At 33.3% G+C, this 19,975-nt stretch overlaps 1 protein-coding gene across 15 annotated transcripts in view; it reads right to left on the reverse strand.

The window, feature by feature from the left end:
- Nucleotides 1-19,975, reverse strand: part of LOC132701198 (eye-specific diacylglycerol kinase-like) — a 204,652-nt gene that overhangs the window by 38,590 nt on the left and 146,087 nt on the right. For all 15 annotated transcript variants that reach the window (XM_060668954.1, XM_060668940.1, XM_060668949.1 and 12 more), the window contains one exon: nucleotides 8,372-8,510. In XM_060668954.1, coding sequence (XP_060524937.1) covers nucleotides 8,372-8,510 — 139 coding nt within the window. The remainder of the gene's footprint in view (nucleotides 1-8,371; nucleotides 8,511-19,975) is intronic.

Here is a 19,975-nt window from a genome sequence, read left to right on the forward strand (position 1 = left end):
ACCATTTCTCCATACTGATTCAACATTTGTTTCTTTATATAATTTTCGTTAGTTACTACTTTGTAATTAATTGTAATTGTCTTTTTCTTTCTTATTAAAACTGGTAATTCGAAATTTTAATGACATTGTGTCCAGCTAAATAGTATAATAATAATAAATAATAAACAAATAAATAAATAACTCAGACTTGTTTTTTTTCCCTCTTACATTACATTACAAATATTTTCTGTTTTTTTTTTTATTTCTTAACATAACAGTTTACAAAAACTTCGTTTTCAGAATTTAGGCACTACTCAGTACTTTCAAGTTGCAGCGTTTATTAAAAAAGTCTTCTCTATTCTTCTGAATAATAAAAATTAGCAAACGTATCTGGTTCTCGTTCACACGAATTTGAATTGCAAATGGTGGACAAACAAGACCTTGTGTTTTGTACGATGTCGAGCCGTGTTTACAATTGGATAACATTTGTTTTCTCGGGATTTAAACGAAAAATCTAAGCAAAGGGAACGGAACATTATACGAGAAAATAAATGATGGAAATTTTCCTTCCTGTAAATCGAACCTAGTGCGATTTATACTGGGTGATTTATGGCCGATGGTTTAGGTTAAAAGTTTACGTTATTGTTTCGAAACGTTCTAAGGCTCTTAAATAATATCGCAAAGGAACAATTTTTGTCAAAAAGTAACTGCTTTTTCAGATTACGATAGCTGATTCTTAATTCTGGTCTGGTCTCATACATTTTGAAGCTTTCAGTAGTTTTTGTCTAAATTTATACTTGGCTTATTTTTCTTCGCTATCCAACAATTCTGGACCGACAATAAACGAAAACTACTCCCATAATGTGCCAGTGAAGTAGCTATTGAGGGACGCAACGGCAATCTTGAATACACTTGAGCAAGATGATGGGCGAACAAATAAAAATAAAATCGAACTGCCTTACTGGCTGTTTGGGTTTCGAATTTATTGATTGACCTATTTATTCTCAGATTGACATACACTCCAATACAAGTAAATGTAGCAAAACTATTGGGCTTAACTAAAATTGAATATAAACTTTACCTGCAGTTGCACCCGTTACGTGTGCAAACCATTACCTACAGGGAATAGGTGATACTTTGTAATTTATTTTTACCTATTATTTGAATAGCATTTAGTGCTGAGTTTGTTTAGATATGAGCGGACCGCGCAGTGAATTTTTTTGTGGACATTAGTTTTCCACTGAGTGACGTGAAATACAGAACCATCAGAATTGATCAAAATGTCAGTGTTTTAAGCCTACCGAAAACAAAATCACTGCCAATCCAAGTACCGAAAAAGATTGAATTGACTCGCCCCTTCAGTGCTTGATTTAGCATTTTGGAGTAGGCAGTAGAAAAACTATATTTTCAAATAATCATATTTTTTATCTGCGATATAAAAAAATCATTTCCTTTGTTTTCGGCTTTTCTGTTTCTCGGCAACTTTGTAAGCGAGTTTCTATAAAGTTATAAAATCAAATATTTACACTGATTCAAATGCCGCAATAGGAGATTTTTTAGGTAATAAATTACGATTTAACGAAACTTACCAGAAACTGATATTAACCGAGATACAGGGTGTTAAAGTAGCGATTTCATTTTTCATTTTTAATCTAGCTCTTTGCACAAAATTTGGCAAATCGGAGTTTTTTGACATGAGAAATCCATTTTCGTGAATAATTTTGGGACAATAGTAGAGGGGCTACGTATAATACTTTTCGTGCAATTAATAGTTCCTAACTTTTTTGCGCCTTAGTGTATGCAGATTTTTAATAAAGATATCACTGCGTACGTATCTTTTATACAAAAAAGCTATACTTTTTAAATTTCGCCTCGAATCACCGTTTTCGAGAAATTCGTATTTGAAATTTTTGTTGCACCTAATTGAACAGTTACATGTGAACGTGAACATGAACATGTGAATTTCGTTGCTGTTTGACGGTAACTTAGGTGTTTTTAAAAAGTTTTAGTTAGGTTTCCGATAAGGCCAAGACATAACTTTTGTTCCAACGTGGAGATGCCCGACATATGTTTATACGCATAAGAGAATTATAATGAGCATCGAGCTCATAGACGTTATTTGGAGATATTTGCAAACCGAAGGAGCCCGGATTTTAAAAATTTTAACAGACTAGGCGAAACTGGTTCGATTACATCGTAACTGGAAGAGAAAATTTTAGTCCAAGTAGCAGAAAATCGGGAAATAAGCACAAGGCGAATGATAACAGGAATCGGAGTGAGCAAATCTACAGTTTGTAAAGTTTTTGACCAAGAAAAGATTTATCGATATCACTTTATTCCTGTGCAAAGTCTTTTAGAGGGTGATCCTCGAGCCAGATTGGAATGTGCTCATTTTTGTTGGGTCCGGCAAAACGCCGACCCAATGCTTTTAAATAAAATAATGTTTCAAATGAGGCAACATTTACAGGCAGAGGTGTCAATAACTTTAGGTGCAATTACATAAACAAGATTTGCCCAGTAGACCAGTTGTGTCTTATGCAACAGCTCCAGCAGTGAAACTCTCTACAAAATTAGTAAATATTTTAAAGTTCCACACAGATTTTAAACCAACATTTTCAATAAAAAATTCTTTTGAATTAATCAACAAAATTAAAGACTTCAAAATCCCTTCTAACGCAACACTACTATCTTTTGATGTACAAAACTTATTTCCCAGTATTCCACCTATGGATGCGATAGATTTAGTAGATTTCACCCTAACTCGGAAGCAGGTTAACCCATTGGTGAAACAAGATTTATTAGAGTGCTTAATAGTATCTTTAGACCAAAATTATTTTGAATTTAAGGGACAGATTTATATCTCTAAAGAAGGTTTGATTATGGGAAACCCACTTAGTCCTTTGTTAGCCGAGATTTTTATGGATAATTTGGAAAATATCGTACTAGAACATCCTTTAAGAAAAAGGTTTTTATGGTGGTATAGATATGCATACATAATCGTATAAAATTCACTATCGAGATTGAGCAGGACAACTCTATTAATTTTTTAGACTTAACTATTACGAAAACGCAAAACAAATTAGCTTTTTCAATATATCATAAACCTTCAGACACGGACACAGTCATACAGTTCAAATCACCCTTATACACACAAAATGGCTGCATTTAACTCTTTTATACACAGACTTCTTAATACGCCACTCTTAACAGAAAATTACAACAAAGAACTTAATATCATTAAACAAATTGCACTGAACAACGGCTACAATCCGTCCATTATAGATAAAGTTATAAATAAAAAACAAATACAGACAACAGTAAACTCTATTTATCCGAAACCTAATACAGAACACGAACAATTTAAAACATAGGAGAACCTAGTGAAAAAGTTTCAAAACATTTGTCAAAATGTGGTTTAAAAATAGCTTTTAGAACTAACAACACAATAGGAAAATATTTAAAAAACAATAAATCGAAATGTCCAAAATCCCAAAAATCAGGTGTCTACAGGTTGCAATGTGGATCTTGTCCTAAAATTTATATTGGACAAACAGGTAGATCCTTCAAGAAACGCATTAACAAACATATAAGAGCGTTTAAAAACAATAGTCTAGATTCTAATTATGCTACACACTTAAACACAGAAAAACACATTTTTGACGACAATTTTGATATATTACATACAGCCATAAAAAGTAGAAAATTAAATTTATTGGAAGCCATGGAGATTAACAAAATGAGACATTCAAATGTATTGCTTAACGATCAATTAGATTTAAATACCTCTCTTTATTGAACTTAAATTCTCGCAACAACATTAATTAAGGTTTTATGGTAATTTTTCGGTATATATAGTAGTATGTGGTTTGTAAATATTACATTTGATAAAGACACGGTGTTGTCGAAACAATTGTCATGTCAAAATATATAATTTCGTGAAAATCTGAACTTTTAGTTCTTATTTATTTTGATAAATGGATTTTCATCAAGTAAAAGCCTCCTCAGTTCAATTTTTTTTTAACTTTAGGTGCGAAATAATTGATAATTACATCTTAGAACTCATCGAACTACCACCTAATCTAAACTTCGTGCTGTACCTAAATTTTATCTATCCTTAGAGTTAAAAAGAATAATGAATGCCAGATGGCCCCACTTTTCAAGACTTGTTAGTCAATCAATTTCCTTATCGTTGGATTGGTCGTGGAAGTCAAACACTTTAGCCGCCTAGGAGTCCGGATTTCAATCCTATTGTTTTTTGTGTTTGAAGTGTAGTGTAGTGTAGTGGTGTATGAAGAAGTAGTTCATACTCGAATTGGATTATGGCACAGGATTGAAAATGCTGCTGAATCGTTTCAAAACGAGGATTTTTTTACTTTATTCAATTAACTCGCGTCTATACTTAGACCACTGCCCAGGTGTTTGCTTATACCAACGAGTAAGTTAGGCAATTTTTGCTAGCCGTTAAATTCGGACACAACACAATAACGCCCAAGATTAGCTAAAATTATTGTTCGTAGTTATATACAAAAAATTATAGTTTTTTGTTAAACTAAGAGTAGTTAGTTAAGTTTGTACAACTTAGCTTTGAAATTTAAATGAGTAAGTAAAAACAAAATTCTGTTGTAAATTATTACAATATTGATTAATTAACATGATTTTCCGTTTATCTAAATATATCAATTGGATTTAAATTTCAATCTCGTTCAAATTGCTGACATTAGATGTTAGTTTTGGTTAGTTTTTAGTTAGTCATTTCATTAAATGTCATATCATTAGCGCCATCTGTTTGCGACCTTTCCATGGACAATAAAACACCCTGCTTATTTCCGGCAACCTTATTGTTTATTCCGTGTGGCAAACGTATTTAGCATAAAATATTTCAAGTGCAACGCTGTCCTTGAGGCATGGGCCATTAAATCAAGCGCTCATGAATTATTTAAACCCTTTTTCGTGTATCCATGTGTAGTACTTTGATTTTTTTTCTTCTTCCCTCCATACTTATTATTTTCTTACACAATGGCCCGGCTTTCGTTTAATATTCGCGTTATACGAATTCTATATCGACCAACTTTACGAATGTATGTCTGGCATAAATAATGAGGCTAGTAAGCTATCGATTGACCTCAAACCCGAGGTCTTAAAATAGACGGGTTTTCCTGAAGTGCTTTATTTTAAACTTCGACATATCGGTCCCGATTCTTTTTCGGGTCACAGACCGACAACCGGCAAAATAAGGGACTGTTGTTAAATTGAAGGAAAGGTATTAAGTTAACGAAAATGTATCCGATACGAATTCGAAAATGTAGGCAAGTAGAGGAAACTGAAACAAATCGATTTCGATCTCTATTATGCCAAAAGACATTTGAAGCGTAAGAAACAGGATTATTTGGCTTTTATCTCTTCTATACTGAAACATCTGAGCTCGTTATAATAGCAAAGGAAAATTCCATTAAAGATCGAGTTCCTGGTACAATTATTTTATTATACGTTCTTTATTGCAACGAAGCTGAGCTTTGAAATGGGAAAGTGTATTTTATCATCCCGATTTCCGGTTCTGTTCTCTTCTGAAGGAAACCATTTTCGCTTTACTAACAAAGCATGCATGTCTAAACTTTGCTACCACATAATCTTCGGCGTTTCTTTTTATTCAGATCGATGTTTTATCAAAATCTTATTAAATTTTGGTGTACATTGCAGCTTTAACTTATTTAACATTGAACAACCCTGAAATGAGTACATTTTCACCGATATATTTTTAGACAGGTTGCACCAAGTCTTTATCAAAACCAGCAACGTTGCATTTAGTGCATTAAATAGTTATATTTTGGTGGAAGTTTTGTTAATTGTTGTATTCTTTGTTGTCGTCATTTTATTCCGTGAGTGTTTAAACACGGCAATGAACTCAATTTTACTACCTGGAGTGCTTCCGTTAATGAAGCCAAATTGTATTTACTGTGGGTAATGACAGGATTATTTGTAAGACACACACATTAATACTAGTTATAGTTGAAATTGAATTGAAATAGGGGATTGTTTAATGTTATATATCCATTTTTTTAAAACTAAATCATTGTGAATTTTTCAAAGGAACTTCCACAGGCTACTGTAATACTTTTTATAAAACTTCTAGATTTCGCCAATCATCCTGTTGGCTTCTTTAGAGCTCGACTGAAACGGGATGATTGGCGAAACGTTAGCTAGTTCAACTCAACAAAAGCCGACGCAGGAGAAATCCAGAAGCTTCAAAAAAAGTAATTGTGGTATATTTTGACAAATTTTAACACTGACAATCGTGAATATGTAGAATAACTTGTAATAATTTCATACTAGTTGTTAATTAATAAACATTTTTTTAAAATGATAAATTTATGTGTTTAATACGATTGTAGTAATGTATAAATATATAACTGACAAAAAGAAAGTTTCTTTTTTGGTTATCATTTAACACCTATTGCATATTAAAGAATTTAAAATTCTTTAAAATAAATGCTTTACTTACATATGTACATATGTAACATATTTACATATGTAACATATTTGAGTGTATTATTTAGAAATAAAACTAAATCAGTATTTTGGTTAGTTACTTGAGCTATTGATTTAGTTGTAATAATCGTTGGAAAACAGAATTCATTTTCTCTTTTTCTAGTTTGAAGAAATATAAATCTTCGTTCAATGTATATGTTCAATTAAATACTAATATTTTAAGTTTTCTTGACATAAAACTCATGAAAAAATTGCTACTTTCTGGGCAACACATGTATTTAGAACATTAGAAAAACTTGAATATTTTGAAATTCCAGGTATATCAATTTGCATTCGCTTTTTCCAAAGCAGGATATTTAAAGAAAACATTGAGCACCAAATAATAATGTGTAAATAAATACAATTTCACATATATAAGTAAACAAATAAAGTATCTAACGGGAACATCAATGAATGTAATTGAGAAAGAGAAATATAATGTACGCACAACATACGAGGGCAGCGCCAAAATTTCCCGGCCTGAATATGAAAGAAACAGAGTAGAGTAACAATTTTTTATTATTTTTCAATATAATCCCCCTTAACTTCAATACACTTATTACATCTCTTTATTAATAACTCAATCCCTTTAAAAAATATTCTTTTGGTTTGTCTGCAAAATGAGCTAAAACAGCCTCTTTTAACTCAACTTTGTCGTTAAACCGCCGTCCACGTAAATCCCTTTTCAAATATCTAAACAAATAATAGCCGCTGGAGGCCATATCTGGACCATAGGGAGGATGATCTATCTGTTGGAACTCACACTCTAAAATGGCAGCTTGTGGAACACCAGCAGTATGGACAGGTGCAAAAGTCGCACGCCTCTTGTCAGTTTTCCTCGGCGTTTTACACGTATGCAGTCTCGCAATTTATGTAATAATGTTGCGTAATATTTACCATTGACAGTGGTATTAGATCGTGGCCATCAACTTTTAACTGGCAGACTCTGAATTTTCTTGGAGGTGCTTCACCCTTACGACGCCACTCCATTGATTTTTTTCTCGACAGAGGGTCATAATAGAGAACCATCTCTCGTCACAATAGTTTCTATCACAGGCTTCGGTTCCGACCCACAGAGTTCCAAAAAAGACCGCGCACACTCGACACGGCGTTGTTTTTGAATAGCCGAGAGGTTTTTAGGAATCCATCTTGCACTAACCTTATGCATACCTAAGTGATCATGCAGGATTCGACGAACACTTGTATCAGAAAGCTTAGTAATTTCTGAGATTTCCTTGACCTTTAAACGTCGATCACTCACTACCATCTCTTCCACAATCGCAACAATATCTTCCGTTATGACCTCCACTGGTCGACCAGTTCTTGAATCATCTTCAAGGGACTCCTGCCCCATTCGGAAAACGTCTGCCCATTCTTTCACTGCAGAATACGAAGGAGAATTTTGGCCGTACACAACATCCAGCCTTTCTTTAATAATTTTAGGTGCTAACCCTTCTTTTGTCAAAAACTTTATGGCTGCTCTATACTCAATTTGCGTTATTTGCGACAATTTTTCGAACACGTCTTGTTTAAAATGCTGTCAATAAAAAACTATTTGACGCAAGACTTCAATTTTTTTTTCGCAGCCTACTAAGATATATATTTAAAAGAAGACAAAGTTGTATCGTGCTACTAGAGCTGCATCTATGTCAGGCTGGAAAATTTTTGCATTAACCTCGTATAATACAAAAACATCGAGTGTACCAGTTCTTGGACAAAAGGGTTACTTGCCCTCTTAAATATTTTTCAATACTCAATTTTCATTTATAAATGTATAAAATTCTTCTTAATAGATATCATAATAGATAGAAAAATGCAAATTTTAAAAATATTTCAAACACATTGCATTGACTGCTCACAGGCTTACCGTGCAATCCGAATCCCCTACGTAGCAGAAGTCACCGGAAACGGAGGTAGGTACCCATAGATGGTCGCCGTTGATAGCCCCCTCGTTCCAGTCCGGTGTACTTCGCAGCACCCGCTCGCTGCCACCACCTACTGATTTTCTGAAACAAAGAGATGGAAGATTAGCGATTATAGAAACGAAAACTAATCCGTATAAATCGCGATTAATAATTTGATTACGTTGAAAAAATAACCATTGACTTAATTACTCATCCCATTCCGGTCGCATTACGTCAACTTATTAAATACAGTGACTCACAACTTAAATGATGCAGTCGCTATAACAAAAACTAACTGCTGTGAATGTCTCGTTACTTATTAAAAAAAAAACAACTTATTAAAGTTAAGTTAGTAAAGAGCTTTCCAAAAAAAGTGTGAATTACTTTTTGTCTTAAATATACCTTACTTAGTTAACAAAAAAGAATTAAATAAATTATATGCAATATTAACGTCACAGCTTTGGCGTGGCTTTTATTTATAACTGCAATTGTTTTTATTTAGTTTGACATTTTAACACGTTTTCGTTCAGCAAAACGAATTTTTTAAAAAATAGGTCGTCGGACTACAATTGCTGAGAGAAATTTAATTACTACTCATGACATGATATGATAAATAAATGTCCGTCAACTGTTCAGCATATCATTGAGCGTTACTGTAATGAAAATAGGGTCGAGAATAAGTCAAGGTTAGCTCCAAATAAGATCTTCAATAAACATGAGGAAAGGTGGATTGTAAGAGAGGTATCGAATTATCCAAAAAAAAGTGCTCCAAAGATGTGTGTGGAGGTGAAAAGGTGCCGAAGAAATAGACGCGTGACATTGGAATTTGCTAGAGAGCAGTAATATTTGCGGATGAGACCAAAATAAAGTTATTTGGATCCGATGGAAAAATATCAGTATGGAGAAAGCCTAAGGAAGAATTAAAATTGAAAAATTTAAAAGCTACGGTAAAGCATTGTGGAGGTGGAGTGATGTTATGCATTTCATTGAAGGAAATATGAACCAATATGTGTATTTGGATATATTGAGTATTAAGACAGCGAATTAAATATAGGTAACAATTATCGGTTCTATCATGACAATGATCCAAAGCACACGTCATTTCGGGTCCGCAGTTGGTTGCTTTATAACTGCCCAAATGTTATTAACACACCACCCCAGTCGCCAGACCTAAATGCAATTGAAAATTTGTGGTTGACATTAAAAAACAAAATAAATAGTGCCCTGAAATATGGAACACAATTTCCCTGGAGTATACTAGAAAATTAGTTGAAACAATACTCAGAAGACTACAAGCCGTTATCGATAATGGGGGAAGCCCGATTAAATATTAGGCAGGAGTATTTCAAATTATGCAGTTGTTTTTCTCTATTGATTTGGTTATATTTTGTTTTGCATCATTTAAGCTGTGGCGTTAATATTGTATGTAATTTAATTAATTCTTTATTGTTCACTAAGTAAGGCGTATTTAAGGCAAAAAGTAATTCACATTTTTGGTAGAAGGCTCTTTAGTTAATTAATTTCAATAAGTTGTTTTTTTTCCAAATGAATAAAGAGACATTCACACATGTTAGTTTTTGTTATAGCGACTGCATCATTTAAGGTGTGAGTCACTGTAGATAGTTCCCTAAGACGAAACAATTATTCTGTTTAGTTCTGGAATCAACCACTGCATAGATTGGAACTAATTTTATTATCACATCTCTTTATCTCTTCCGGTGGTTTAAGCCATATAATTTAAACAAATGCAGCGTGGCTGTTTAGTAATAACCAGAAATAACCGCAGTTAACCAAATAAAGTTTAAGTTATGTCATCGAGGTCCATGACAGCGATCGCACATTTCACTTTTAATAAGAATATTTTAGGAAACATATTACATAGAAATGAACGTTATAAATATGGTTTAAAAGCTTTGTTGGATATAAATTTATAAACTAATCGATTTTGTTTGCTCATTTGTCAATCAGCGAAATATCGAAAAGTCAAAATGTCATGAAATTAATTTTGCAGCCTCAAATTTCTTGCGCTACCCACATAAGACAGTTTTCAGGAAGGTCTAGAAATATTTGTCGAGGCGGCAGAAAAACTTTTTCAAAGCGATCTATAAAACCGATGAGTCTACTCCCCCAGGTTTTTGGATTAATCGGTTAAACTTACCGTTTAAGACAGTTTTTGTGGTACACAGATCGATTTCGAGTTAATCCTCTTTTCCTCTTCATTGTTATCATTTCATCGCGCTACGATAAAACTTTTCAACCATAAAACAAATAAGGAGAGATCTTTCTGCGTTTCGTCGAAAGTAAATTTTGGAAAGTGTTTGCTTTAGATATATTCCAAAAATAATCAGGTTTCTTGAAAGCAACAAAACGCGATACTTTAAATAAAATGATGATTTCTAATGGTAGGCAGATCAAAAAATGTCATCCATTGCAATGAAAAAAAATTGTTGAAAATGTCCAACGTTGAGTGCCCAGCGATTTAATCCGATTTGGGCTGGTTTGCTCAATTATAATAATTAATTTACTCGAAATGAGTCCGAATGAATATCGTAAATTGCAGGCTCAATGGAAATTCTAGCTTAATTGGGAAATTATAATTTTGACGGATGTACATGGTAGCAGATCTCTGTATGCAAACAAAACAACGGATGCAAACAATATACTACAGTAAATTCTGGTTTTTTACTATTCACAAGCGAGATCTCTTCTTAAAACATCCAAATTTGCCCACTCTGTACAATATAGTCTGCATGAAATAAAAACGAATCACAAAATGCAGCTTTGAAAAGACCAATGAAATCCTTATCGCTTTTTCGCTTATTTTTTGTTACTAAATAAAGACAGGAATAATTATTTGTGGATACAACCAGACAATGCTATTGTGTAATTTGTTATAATATAAAGTAAACACAAGTTCTTAATATTAGATACAAGAAATACCGTTCCGCCTGATATATGGTTTTTCTGCAAATTATAAATCTTTCCCAGCTCAAGTTTAAGGAAAATTGATAAATGCTTCTCTCGTCTTGTACCGGTTATGGTATTATTATTTATAATAATAATAATACCATCAAAAATAAACAACAAATAGATATAAACGTGTACGTAGATAGAGAGCAGTTACAAACAACATTAAAAAAACAATTACTACTCAATGAAATCCGATTTAAATTGGCGTTATTAATAAATATTATGGCTAAAATGCAGTACTAAATTTAGTACAAGGTAACAATTTATGAATCTCTTTTATATTTGTTATCTATTTTATTTGTTATTTTTATATCAATATATTGATTTATTGTTAATTTCTTGCAGAATTATTTCCTCAAATTATGACAACCACTATAAACGAATAAATCTCCATGATACCGTATGTGAGATACACTTTAATATTTTGCTCAAAAGCTTAGGATTGTTACATTTCTTAATGTTAAATTTTTCATTATTATTGTTAATTATTCTTTATTGATTACAGTTATTTTAAGAAAATCGGAGAACGGCTGGAATGCAAAAATAGCAGTTAGCAAGAAGTACCATTTACATTCGGAAAACTAATTTTAATTATTTCGATGGGAAATTATTTTTGACTATAATAATTTCCGCCAGTTCCATTGTGGGAGCCCGGCCATAAATATATGAAGTTGCGTAAAAAACAACAAAATTGAATTGTTGGATTTTTCATTCGACAGACTTCCAGAGCGGTATTTTTAGATCGCATCGTAAATACGCTGCTAAAACGATTAGCCATTAAAATGTAGATATATTAAAGTTATCCTACGCAAACATACATTTTTCTAACTCTATTTACCCATCGATTATCTATATTGGCGTTTTCTCATTGCAGTTCCGCGCTCAGACCGGATCTAAATTTAACGGGAAGTTATTGTACGAGCTTTCGACGTTGATCTATTTTAATAGTTTGCAGCGTTTAGCGTAATGGGTAAAAATAACGAGAGCGACATCAAAAACCTTTTAGCAATGAAGCGAGGGTCATTTCGATGGGATCGATACTTGATAAATTTCACTATGCCACTTTACTAACTACAAGTACTATAGGTATAGGTAATTGTTGTCTCGATAGCAAACACTATAGTGGCCTCTATTGATAAAGGGAGAACTGTTTAGTCTATACCAGCATAGGCAAAAGCAGGTCAACGAGTTACAGGGTATCAAAAGAAATTTTTATTAAAATTCTCAGAACCTTACTAAAAAAAAGTAATTATAATCTCCACGAAACAATTTTTTAATTTAACTGTTGTTGTAGATATGGACAACTGTTTTCCATTTTTTTAAGGAAAAACTATTTCCCAGTTGTAATTTTCGAAGCAAGGCAATATCAAGCAGTTTTTTCAGATTATTGCCAGTTTCTCGTTTGATGTACACCACTTGCCAAATTTTAGTTTCATTTGTAAAGTTTTCCCAAATTTAACTTATTAAGGAGATTCTTCTCTTCGATGTTTTGTCAGCGTGTAAGTTTTATGATAATCCATGATTAAAATTATAAGTATCCTGCCATCACACCTTTCGGAATGATGATGGGTTTGATTAGGATGACCAGAAGTCGGATCGGATCTATCCGGCTTGTTCGTTTGAACTAAAATGTCTTGCCAGTTTATTTCCAACAAAGAATTCTAAATGAATAAAAATTCACATTGTCCATATTCCTTGTTATATATTTCCAAAGCTGGCAACGCCGCGTTGCCGCGATCAGAAGTGGAAGCGAAATTTGCTCTCACGGTAAGTAGAAGTTTAGTTTGTAACATACAACTAGTTTGTAATTAAGTTTGTATATAAGTATAAATATGTTATTTTTTTATTATTCAATGCTGTTGAGAAGAAACGTAGTATTTTGAGTGAGTTTTTCTATTGATATAATTTTCTTTATGAATAAAATCGTAAATGAGTGAAATATTATATAAACGTTTCTAACGTTCCTCTCCTTAACAGTATCATCTAAGAGGCTTAAATACGTTTTTGAATTGCTAGATTTTTGAAAAATTAAAATTGTTATTTTCTTTAGTTTGTCCTACGTTTGTGCAAATAATTCTGCTCATTCTAGTTTAACGTAAGATTTAAGTGTAAGATTGTAAGATGTAAAATTGCCCCTTATCTCTGATGTGATCAACTTAATGCAAACAAATATTTAAGCAATCAATTTGATTGGTTAGTTCTCGGACCACAAAAGCTAATCAATGAAATTGGAATCAGAAAGTGCTAACCACTTCAGTCAATCATCGTGGAACTAGCAATATTCTCAACGGGATAACTTTGATCTGCCGGTTAAACTTCAAACCGAAACCGAGTCGTTTTCTAAGCGAGTAATAATTTGCTGATAAAACACCTTTTTGACTGCGTACTTATTTGACTTTCGACTGTCGACAATAAACGAGACCTGTTTTGGCCGATATAAAACCCTAAAGGCGATCGTTGCGTAAATTATATTATTTCCAGAATATCCGGATGGGTTTAACATCACACGAGGCGAAGCACAGACAATCGAAAAATTCCTAAAAATAACACTTCAAACGGATCGCGATCGCAAAATTGACCGGTGCCCCGATTTTCGCATAGAACGTCCCGCTTTGCATATGCCAGAGCAACTGACAGGAAACTAATCAACAAAACCGAACAGCAATCCTGTTATACGGCGTGAGCTTATCTATCGCGATCATAAAAACTACGAATACACGCGGAATTGTTTTAGGGTAACGTACGATCGGATAAATCCAACCATGGCGCAACATTACCGCGTCTATGGAATCCATATCGTGTTGTTATCGTTAATTTTAGTTACTGCCCAACGCTGAAATCCAAAAGATGACAAAACAATAAAGCAGTAAGCTCGTAATCGTTAGAGCAGTTGCTTATTTTAGGTTTTGCAGGCTGTATTTTAATTTTAAATACACTTCAACAAAGTACATGATACAGTATCAAGGTTAATGATACAAAATTTGTAATATTATTTGCGAGAAATTAGGTCCGAGCAAGACGCGAATGTCCCGGACCTTCACCTGATACTGGAGACGCTGACTGTACTGTACAGTTTTTTTACATCTGGAAATTGCCAGTAATATTGACCGTTCTTTTAAGACGTATATTAATGACGATTTTTACAGTGGTTATTTAAGGCCCATTAAACACCCTGTTGATGAAAAAAGCAATGAATCTAATTGTCAAAGTGAGTTATTTATAACTCAATTCCTACCCATAGATGTTCTTATCTCTTTAAAATTCTTCCCACGGGGTTGTTCGATGTTTCTCAAAGCCGTCCTTTTTTCTTTCTCAGGCATTTAACTTTCCCAAATTCTTTTAACTGGTACTTCACTCTTTGCAAATATGGACTCAACTTTTACTTCTTCTCATAGTTTAGTCTTTTGCTCTTTTTAATTATTATTTGCGTTGTCGCAATTTTATCTTTACCTTTCCTTGATAATACCCATGATTTGTACAGTATGTATGATTGGCTTACCTATAGTTTTGTACATCTTGATCTTTGATTCCACAAAATTACCGCGTCTCTAGAGTCCATATCGCGATGTTAGCGTTATGTTGGTTTTGTTCCCTGCTCTGCCATTAATTATTTCGTTAACATAAGTCAGGTGCGAAAGTTGACACACGTATCCTTCTCAAGCATCTCTGCGTCATTTATCCCTATGATGTAAAGCATCTCATTTCATATTCTTACTGACTACATAATTTCTTGTTTCTTTGTTTTGGCATTTGGAGCATCTGCATTTCCGCAAAATGAGTTATTCAGAGCAAAATGTAAGCCGGTCGGAGACGAACACGTTTGTATATTCAAAACGGCGAAAATAAGTAACGTTCCCAATATTTCCGGAAAAATGATGAAATTTGAATCATTAAGCTCCCGACCCTTGAAACTGTTTTTCTCCTTGACTATTGAAATACAAAGTTCCATTAACTTTGGTGACCACTTGAACTGATTTTAGTTTTTGTTACGGGAGTGAGACGTGCATGACATGAATCTATTTTAGTCCAGTTAATATTTTTTAGCTCGACATTGTCCATATAGGATCAGCCAATGCCAATGTTGATTCGTGACTTTTTGGTAGTTTTATGGAGCTAAGAAAGGCAAGTAATACTTAGTAATGAGTTGCTTTTGAGCCACTACCACTCACTCAATTTGTGTTTGACGCAGTGGTAAATTATTTAATCTAATGGTAGGACTTAGCGAGAACAATATATTCATCAGTATTTTTATAATCAGCGCGTTTTCAAGCAAGAAAAATTACACTCATTATCTCTTTTAATATCAACTGGACACTTTGACATTTGTCAGTTGTGATGGCCACGTCACATATTACTTAGTGAACATATCCGTGGTGTTTTGCAATAATGTACCCAAAGATTGCAGTAGAAAAAGTGTAGCATACTTCTAATACTATAATAATAATAATAATAATAATAATAATAATAATATTAATTGTTAGCATTTCATTCGACACTTAAAAATAACTCGCTGTCCCTATAATAGCGGCGAAATGTACAAATATTGGTCATTTTAAAACTCCCACTTTGAAGACTCGAAAATATCGATAGAAAAGCGAGGGATAAGGGCCCGAAGGTTTGTTCGTTCACCTAGCCAACAACTTTGTGATAATAGTGGTTTAGAGTTAACAAAAGCCGGTGTTCGGCTAATGGCAAACCCTAAAATATCCTTCAAACTTTATGCGGTCTCGTAGCCGAATTACCATTATTTATCCCTCTTGGCACAAAATAGTAGTAGGGCTATTAATTTAGAGAAAAATGCCGCATAGTTTTTCTGGGATTTAAAGTATATTTTGAATGCTAATTTTAGACAACTAGCAACGGTTGTTTGTTTTTAAAAGTTCGGTTTTGCGGGAATTGTTAAACCATTAATATTTTGCGGCGTCATTCCTTTCGGCAATGTTCGATAATCGGTGCAGAAAACGCAACATTGCCAATGTCGGAAAACATTACTTTTACGAAAAGAAATCAATTCCAATTCAAATGACTATTGACACTTTGACTATTACTTAGACTGTTTATTTCAGTCTCTTGTCCGATATTCACATAGTAAAATGGGAGTTTTTCATCTGCTTCACTTATATTCATTACAAAATCAGCCTAAATGAAAAATTAGAAATAGAAGGTCGTCAAAGAAAATGACAGCATTATTATCTGTAGCAATGAAGAACATCTGGTATTAATTAGAAATTTTCAATCATAGCTAATTGGCGATGTAGAGACCTTCAAAATAAATAAGAACTAAAAGTTCAGATTTTCACGAAATTATATATTATGACATGACAATTGTTTCGACAACACCGTGTCTTTATCATTTGATAAAGACACGGTGTTGTCGAAACAATTGTCATATATAATTTAAAAGCCACCTCAGTTCAATGTAGAGACTTTCTTCACATATATAATGAAGATTTGGCATCGGTACATAATGTAAAGTTTCTTGGAATATTCATAGATAAAAACTCGTCTTTGATATCGGGGACATTTATTACATAACGTGAAGGATATTTTAACAGAATCATAAATATTAAGTGTTTATTACGCTCATGTTGAGAGTAGAATTAGATACGGTATGATTTTGTGGGGGTGGTCGACTGAATCGACAAATGTCTTCGTGGTTCAAAATGGGCATTAAAAGGGCCGATATTCCTAAATTTACTTCTTGCAAAACTTATTTTAAAAAATTTAATATTTTAAAATTGTATAGTCTATACATGTTGAACAGTAATTTTCGCTCATTGAATACAAGATCTAAAGAGGACTTCAGAGTTCCTTATGCAAAATATAATAGTTGTTATAGAATCCCATGTGTAAGTGGTGTGGGATTTTTTAACCTCTTATAGAAGGAAATAAAAATGGATTATGAGTCCTTTTATTTTAATTTTTGGCCAATTTCTTATACAAACATTGTATTTGTCGATTTTGAAAATAATAGTATATTATGGAACAAGTGCGGAAAACGGCATTTGACTCACGAGTTTATTTGGCACGAGCGGAGTTAGTGTTCAATAAAAGAGTGACTTAAAAAGTTTACTAAACGTGTTGCATACTATACTTTTTCTACGACCGTCACGAAAAAATTAATTGCAAAAACAAATTAAAAATAATAACAGATTATTCGTTTATCGTTCTGATCTGTTCTGGTATTGTCGTCTCTTTTTAACTGTGTACGCTAGACAGAGAGAGATGTATAATTGAATATATCATATAAAGAACGGAATAAAACAATTTTAGAACGTAATGTTGTTTGTTTAACTTTTACAATTGATCGTTAAGTAGTTTATTTAAAGAAAAAGACAGTAATGGGAAGAAAAATCATTCAAAGATAGAGCTTTTAAGAGGATTAAATTTTTAAAATCGTATACGCAAGAAAAAGGAAAAACTATAGTACAAAAGATCTTGGCAATATATTAATATAAAAACTGTAAAAACCACTAAGGTTCATGCGAACGGTATGTAAAATTTCTGTTGGAAACTTAAATTATAAATGTCACTTTACTTACCGACTAGTCCACTAGATTTTAACTGTAGCTTATAGCACGTAGCATTTAAATTGCCTGATATATTGCATACATTTTTTTGTGTATTAGTTTTTGGGTACATTTTCGCAAAACAACACGAATACATTCACTGTCACCGTCAGAATTGACAAACGTCAAAATTCAAACCATGCTGTAAAATCTCCGAAAACATCCGATTGCCCGGAAACCTGTGCGGTAATATCCCGGAAATGTCCGAAGTGACTCGGATGCGTGGGAAACGAAACTAACATGGTACAGTGACGCTTCTCGTACTCTAGATCGGTGTTTAACTAGGTATTTTAGACAAGGAAGTAGAAAAAGATTATTATTATGTTATATGGTTGCTTATAAAATATATTTACCAATAATATTTGCATTATAATCTGAACCCCTCCCCCCACCCTTCACCATTTAAGCCTTCACCATCCCACGCTTCATGTATTTTATTTTACTATATCTACGCCTACGGCCTATGGGTATGTGATGTAACTCCAACCTTGAGATGTTATCACTCACACTTGAGTCGTTAACAGTTTATGAGTTATATATCCGCCTCCCAAAATTTCTGATTTGCAATTCTGATACCACGTCTCATTCAACATTATTCCGACTTTCTTAGCAGTGTTGAAAACGGCCTTAGCGCCTTCCCCACACCGAGACGGTAAATTAATTACGAATTCAGTTTTGGGTGCAAATTAACCTCCGCTCACCCTTTGCACTCGCTTTGAGAATTCTTTATTTTGCCGTTTGACGTATATAAGGGAATTCGTGTTCTATGTAAATTTTTGAAGCACGATAAAGGGAGAGACTGCGTCGTTCAAGATTTATCCGGCATCGACTTTACATCGTCTTTTTCGAGTTTTCCGCGTCAGAGGGGAAAGTTTTTGATATATACGCCTCGCCTTAAGAGATTAGAAATAACGAATTTTGTTTTGAACACTCCCAGGTCTTAGGGGTTTGTGTGGTTTACGTTCATCTAATTAAAGTCAATAGTTCCTTCAATTTACAGTGTGTTGCTTGTGTGTACGTCGAGTTTTCCGTGGGTGAATTTTTGACTAACTTTATAATAAAATATTCCCTTTTTTCTTCGAACCTCCTGAGAAACTGTTTGACACAATGGCAAGTATAATGTCTTGAAAGGAAAACCATTGTACGTCGTTTTGAAGGTAACTTAAGTGAAAATAGTTTCGGTATTCAGGTTGGCCGCTTTTTCAATGGAAATGTTTGGGTAAGGCTTAAACCATACAGCTACCAAAATTTTATTAAAACTGTAGTAAAGGATGGAGTTCACAATGAAAATTTTCGGAATTCATTGTATTTTTGTGCATTATTCATTATAAAATAAACTGAACAAATTGTAATGCTGGTAATAGTCCTTTAAAATTGCGACACTCTGTAGACAAATTAAGTGATAATTTATTTTGTAAACTTGGTTGACCTTTGACAATATAATTTTGGTAAATTCAGGTTATCATAACTTTATCTTAAAGTGTGATAAAACAAGACTATGACAAATATAAAACTAAAACATGTGGACACACTAGAATATTTCATAAGGCGGTTATAGCATTTTCATAGAAATGGCGTGATATTACATGCATACCCCTGGATTTCATACACTAATTAACCTGTAACATTTAAGAGGATATTGGAATGTCTTGGGAAAATACAGAAAATTGTCCAAATGATCAACTGTCAGCTTCCATGTTGATGGTTGAACGCTGCAAGGTCTTACTGGTTGAAAACGAGATTTGAAATTATCGAGCATGTGCATATTGAATGGCCTGTCTTAGGTATATAGACATTCCAGCCGAACTGTAATTGCGCCAATACAAACTTGCTTTGCAAATAAATAACCGCAAATAAGTCATTTTTTTGGGGCTTGCGGGAATTGAAACATATTACTAAATTTCATTTTTTCCAGAAAGAAGTTCAACATCACACAGAAAGGAACATCTCTGCTCGCAAAGGTCACGTGCTTGATAATGAAGCAAAGCGAGATTTGCCGGGCAATGACGATTCACTCTTCAATTTTCC

Source organism: Cylas formicarius, unplaced genomic scaffold (genome assembly GCF_029955315.1).
Source record: "Cylas formicarius isolate icCylForm1 unplaced genomic scaffold, icCylForm1.1 PGA_scaffold_4__25_contigs__length_36172078, whole genome shotgun sequence".
Lineage (NCBI taxonomy): Eukaryota > Metazoa > Arthropoda > Insecta > Coleoptera > Brentidae > Cylas > Cylas formicarius.